The sequence below is a fragment of the Mytilus galloprovincialis genome, chromosome 7 (assembly GCF_965363235.1).
Source record: "Mytilus galloprovincialis chromosome 7, xbMytGall1.hap1.1, whole genome shotgun sequence".
Taxonomy (NCBI): Eukaryota; Metazoa; Mollusca; class Bivalvia; order Mytilida; family Mytilidae; genus Mytilus; species Mytilus galloprovincialis.
In genome coordinates this window covers 96,089,580-96,096,359 of record NC_134844.1, presented here as the reverse complement: position 1 = coordinate 96,096,359, position 6,780 = coordinate 96,089,580, and the positions used below count along the sequence as shown (strand labels likewise).

The following is a 6,780-nucleotide window of genomic DNA, read 5'->3' as shown; positions in this document are numbered from 1 at the left end:
TCATTCAATATACTAAATACTAGAAATAACTTCTGACAACTTATATTTTTTTATTTTGTTTTATGTATATCTTAATTCAAAAGTTTACCAATAATTTTAGAAATTGTGAGTATTTGCTTTTAATTCTCGTTTTCAATATGTGTAAAACGTACGTTAATTACTCATTCAATATACTAAATACTAGAAATAACTTCTGACAACTTATATAAACTCTCTTAATACAATAATAACAATATTCCTTTACTTGGAAATAACCAATATACACATTTACAACAGTGTACACTATAACACATATCAAGCATGACAAACCACAATATTTAAGTCAATTTTGTAAGTCCATGGACCATAACTCTGCACAAAATCATCATATAGGAACAAATTTAAACGGTAACTTTTCATGATAAAACAATACACCAAATATCAAATCAATCTCTTCAAGAATGAAGAAAAGAAATGTGGATTAGGGATTGGATGGACAGACAGACAGACGGATAGAGTGCAAACCTGATGTCCCTTTAGAATTATTCGGTAGGTTACTCATTATGACCATATAAATGACAATAATGATAACATAAGAACCATGTTCGGTTCCGTTTGGCTTTGTGTGTTTAGAGAAGAAAGTTCATGTTGGACAATCTTTATTTTGTTTTGTAATTTGTAGATTGTTTTCTATTGTTTATTTTTGCCATGGCGTTGCCATTTTGTATTTGACTTATAAGTTCTACTCTTTCTTCTTCATTACAAAAAAAAATCAATTTGTCATTATCAAACTATTGTTAAATTTTGTTTTATGTATATCTTAATTCAAAAGTTTACCAATAATTTTAGAAATTGTGATAATTTGCTTTTAATTCTCGTTTTCAATATGTGTCTTATACTTATTGACACATATATGTTTTTATAATGATTAAGATTATAACACAATGTTGACTGATGTACCCATATCTTTTGACATTTCTACCCATTATGTCTTGGTTTATTTCACACATCGTTGTCAATATAGCGAAATTTTAACGACTGTCATACAAGTGAGAGGTTTAGTTAGCTATTTAACCTCCATTTCCTACATAAAAAAATGCCCGTACCAAGTCAGAAATATGACATTTGTTGTCCATTCGCTTTATATGTCTGTGCTTTTGATTTTGCCATTGGATTAGGGACTTTCTGTGTTGAAATTTCAACGGAGTTCATTTTTTTCATTTTTAGCCATGACGTTGTCAGTTTATTTTCGATTTAAGAGTTTGACTGTACCCCTGGTGTCTTTTCTCCCTCTTTTATATATTCTCGTGGTGTTTTTCATATTTTGTTTTCTTTTCGACTTGTTATAGTCTGTTTTCCTCAAGTTATATATTTTGATTGCAACATAGTATCGTTTTACTAAAACGGTAGACGTAAAAACACACATCAGTCATGTTTAGTGTAACGAAAAGCTTTTATTTACAAGAAACAATTTGTCAAAAATATGGATCAATGACACAATCTACATCATTTGTGAATGCGGTTTGTACAATAAAAAAAAGATACAATTTAGCAAGCTTTTATTTACATGGTAAAACTTGTCAATTGCTTGAAATAATAACACGATCTACAACAATAGGGCAAAATAAGTGTATAATCAGGTACAGTGTAACACAATGATATCATCTTTATGGTACAATTTGATAGATAGATGTAATTACACAATCTACAACATTACTACGATAAACATGATTGTTTATCAAAACTACAATCCGATAAACTTCAACAAGTACTCAAAAATTAATGAGCTTGCGATCAACAATTACAGAATGAAATATTATGTAAACAATTTTGGATTAGAACTTTGTCTTTTTCACAAAGTTACTATGATTGGATCATCATCCAGTCTAAGTGTTACTTCAGTATACAGTTCCGTTACTAAATGAAGGGATATAAAAAACAACAATTACCCATTTGGTATGAGTGTTATGTTGGTTTTACTATAACTGTCAAGGGCATTTTTTTCGTGTTTTCATTTTTGTCAATACATGGCTGGATATTTTTGGAAAAAAAAACCACCTTGCAGGTTAGATTTTTTATATAGCATTATTTGTATGTAAAATTCAATGAAAACCTCAGTAATTAACCCACATTTCTGTACATTTCCTACAATTGCAATAATAAATCACAGACATTAAGGAGAAGGTATGGGTAGATTTGGCCAAAAAATCAAAGTACATCTGATGAAAGATTTTTGTCTTTTAAACACTAAAGTGTCTTCTTCATTCGGTTCAACTATGATATGTGCACGATTTTGAACTACACTGGTCATTTAAGACGCCCAAGTTCAAGTTTAAAAAAATCTATTAAATATGATATAACACATTACTTACAGATGTTTTTTTTTTCAAAGATGTAGGTGGCTGCATTCGTGTGCAGTCTCAAACTTTAAGTATGGTATGCTTTATCATTAAATACACCATATATTTATAAATTATGACTCAACACAAGTGCAGACACTTCTAACAATTTTAAGGGGTCTTTCTTGGCCTACTCCATCCTGATATGTCTGTATACAACTACAATTTACAGTCTAATCAACCATGTTTAATCCTCATCATTCTGTTGAATCTGAATATATCAGAAGACAATATCAGGGGCAATTTCAATCGTTACCTTGAATTTATACACAGGAATAAGCCAAGCGAATGGAATGATATAAGGTTCAGTTATATAAAACCAACTTAAAAGTATTGTAACTAATTTTTCTTCTGAAAAAGTTTTTTAAAGAGTGTTGTAACTTTTCCTTGTTTCTGCTCTTCAACTTCCTCATGTTGAGTGTATGTTTTAACTCCAACCGTTTTAATGATTTCCTCCAAACATCTAGTGCCTCTTCCGACATTTACCAGAGCTTGGACCAAAACACGTATGGTTGGCCTCACTTTCTCATCTGTTCTCCACCGGAATAATATTTCTTTACATTGAGCCACTAAATTTCTCCCATTGTTGTACTGAATGGGGTCTAATGATGTTATAGGTAATCCTAATTCTATACCCAGTTGAAAGGATACAACACCAAGTACTTGTGCTAGTTCATCAAGTATTTCATCTGTTGGTATTAAATCCAAGTTTTCTTCACTAATATCTGTAAACATAACAATCATTATACATATATACCTTGATGCTTAATGCTTTACACAGATAGTTTACTGTTTGTTGCTAAAGAATGGTCAATATTTTAATCACAAGGTTTTGAAAAAACGTATACAAATATATGTGCAAATAAACCGTACCTTGACCTCTGATGGTTTACTTTAATAAAATGTTCCTTGGATAGTAAGTTGTCCCATTGGCACTCATACCACATCTACTTATATCTATTATTTTTGATACAAAGATTGACAATTGATTTTGCACCCGAGGCGCGTTTCGTCTACAATGATTCATCAGTGACGCTCGAGTAAAAACATACTCAAAGGCTTAATGATACATGGGTGCAAGTCATTTTGGACCATAGACAAATGGGACTAACTACAATTTAAAGCAACGGTAGTATACCGCTGTTCAAAAGTCACAAACCGAATGAGAGAAAACAAATTCGGATTACAAACTAAAACAACCGAGGAAATCATCTCTACTATAAGAGGATAACAATGGAACACCAGAAACACTGAAGTATAACAAAAACAAACGCCAATACTACATATATAGAAATGAACTATTAAATTACAATTGCCCTATTCCTGACATGGTACATGACATTTTAAGAAAAAATAAAGGGTTGAACCTTGTTTAATGGCTAGCCATATCCCGCTTACTAAAGTAACTTGGAATGTTAAAAATACCAGTTAAACCACACCATTACGTGACAGGAATAAAGCAAAAACAACAAAAAACAGAAGAAAACCGAGGATATAGAAACACATGAATAAGCACTACAATAGTACATTTCTACAAATAAACCACATAATAACAACAAACACGTAAAATTAATTTACGACAGCACACACATACAGCAAAATAGAAATATCAACTGTGCGTCACACGAATGTATCAACATAAACAACTACATGAACCGTCTATAAAGGACAACTCAAGTCAACATGAACCGTCTATAAAGACCACTCAAGTCAACATGGACCGTCATTAAAGACCACTCAAGTCAACATGGACCGTCTATAAAGACCACTCAAGTCAACATGGTCCGTCAATAAAGACCACTCAAGTTAACATGGACCGTCTATAAAGACAACTCAAGTCAACATGGACTGTCAATAAAGACCACTCAAGTCAACATGGACCGTCAATAAAGACCACTCAAGTCAACATGGACTGTCTATAAAGACCACTCAAGTCAACATGGACCGTCAATAAAGACCACTCAAGTCAACATGAACCGTCTATAAAGATCACTCAAGTCAACATGGACCGTCAATAAAGACCACTCAAGTCAACATGGACCGTCAATAAAGACCACTAAAGTCAACATGGACTGTCTATAAAAGACCTCTCAAGTTAACATGGACTGTCTATAACAGACCACTAAAGTTAACATGGACCATCTATAAAGACCTCTCAAGTCAACATGGACCATCTATAAAGACCACTCAAGTTAACATGGACCGTCTATAAAAGACCACTGAAGTCAACATGAACCGTCTATAAACGTTTCACTCAAGTTAACATGGACTGTCTAGAAAAGACCACTCAAGTCAACATGGACCGTCTATAAAAAACCACTGAAGTCAACATGAACCGTCTATAAAAGACCCCTCAAGTCAACATGGACAGTTTAAAAAGACCACTCAAGTCAACATGAACCGTCTATAAAGACCACTCAAGTCAACATGGACCGTCTATAAAGACCACTCAAGTCAACATGAACCGTCTATAAAAGACCCCTCAAGTCAACATGGACCGTCTACAAAAGATCACCCAAGTCAACATGAACCGTCTATAAAGACCACTCAAGTCAACATGGACCGTCTACAAAAGACCACTCAAGTCAACATGAACCATCTATAAAGACCACTCAAGTCAACATGGACCGTCTATAAAGACCACTCAAGTCAACATGAACCGTCTATAAAAGACCCCTCAAGTCAACATGGACCGTCTACAAAAGACCACTCAAGTCAACATGGACCGTCAATAAAGACCACTCAAGTCAACATGAACCGTCTATAAAGACCACTCAAGTCAACATGGACCGTCAATAAAGACCACTCAAGTCAACATGAACCGTCTATAAAGACCACTCAAGTCAACATGGACCGTCAATAAAGACCTCTCAAGTCAACATGGACCGTCAATAAAGACCACTCAAGTCAACATGGACTGTCAATAAAGACCTCTCAAGTCAACATGGACCGTCAATAAAGACCACTCAAGTCAACATGGACTGTCAATAAAGACCACTCAAGTCAACATGGACCGTCAATAAAGACCACTCAAGTCAACATGGACCGTCTATAAAGACAACTCAAGTCAACATGGACCGTCAATAAAGACCACTCAAGTCAACATGGACCGTCTATAAAGACAACTCAAGTCAACATGGACCGTCAATAAAGACCTCTCAAGTCAACATGGACCGTCAATAAAGATCACTCAAGTCAGCATGGACCGTCAATAAAGACCACTCAAGTCAACATGGACTGTCTATAAAAGACCTCTCAAGTTAACATGGACTGTCTATAAAAGACCACTCAAGTTAACATAGACCATCTATAAAGACCTCTCAAGTCAACATGGACCATCTATAAAGACCACTCAAGTTAACATGGACCGTCTATAAAAGACCACTGAAGTCAACATGAACCGTCTATAAACGTTTCACTCAAGTTAACATGGACTGTCTAGAAAAGACAACTCAAGTCAACATGGACCGTCAATAAAGACCACTCAAGTCAACATGGACCGTCAATAAAGACCACTCATGTCAACATGGACCGTCTATAAATACCACTCAAGTCAACATGAACCGTCTATAAACGTTTCACTCAAGTTAACATGGACTGTCTAGAAAAGACCACTCAAGTCAACATGGACCGTCTATAAAAAACCACTGAAGTCAACATGAACCGTCTATAAAAGACCCCTCAAGTCAACATGGACCGTTTAAAAAGACCACTCAAGTCAACATGGACCGTCTATAAAGACCACTCAAGTCAACATGAACCGTCTATAAAAGACCCCTCAAGTCAACATGGACCGTCTACAAAAGATCACTCAAGTCAACATGAACCGTCTATAAAGACCACTCAAGTCAACATGAACCGTCTATAAAGACCACTCAAGTCAACATGAACAATCTATAAAAGACCCCTCAAGTCAACATGGACCGTTTAAAAAGACCACTCAAGTCAATATGGACCGTCAATAAAGACCACTCAAGTCAACATGGACCGTCAATAAAGACCACTCAAGTCAACATGGACCGTCTATAAAGACAACTCAAGTTAACATGGACTGTCTATAAAAGACCCCTCAAGTCAACATGGACCGTCTACAAAAGTCACTCAAGTTAACATGGACCATCTATAAAGACCTCTCAAGTCAACATGAACCGTCTATAAAGACCACTCAAGTCAACATGGACCGTCAATAAAGACCACTCAAGTCAACATGGACCGTCTATAAAGACAACTCAAGTCAACATGGACCGTCAATAAAGACCACTCAAGTCAACATGGACCGTCTTATAAAGACAACTCAAGTCAACATGGACCGTCAATAAAGACGTCTCAAGTCAACATGGACCGTCAATAAAGACCACTCAAGTCAACATGGACCGTCAATAAAGACCACTCAAGTCAACAA

At 35.1% G+C, this 6,780-nt stretch overlaps 1 protein-coding gene across 1 annotated transcript in view; it reads right to left on the bottom strand.

The window, feature by feature from the left end:
* Positions 1-1,410: 1,410 nt before the first annotated feature.
* LOC143084335 (uncharacterized) overlaps positions 1,411-6,780 on the bottom strand; it is a 56,859-nt gene continuing 51,489 nt past the window's right edge. The window contains exon 13 of the mRNA XM_076260746.1: positions 1,411-3,103. Coding sequence (XP_076116861.1) covers positions 2,718-3,103 — 386 coding nt within the window. The 3' untranslated portion in view covers positions 1,411-2,717. The remainder of the gene's footprint in view (positions 3,104-6,780) is intronic.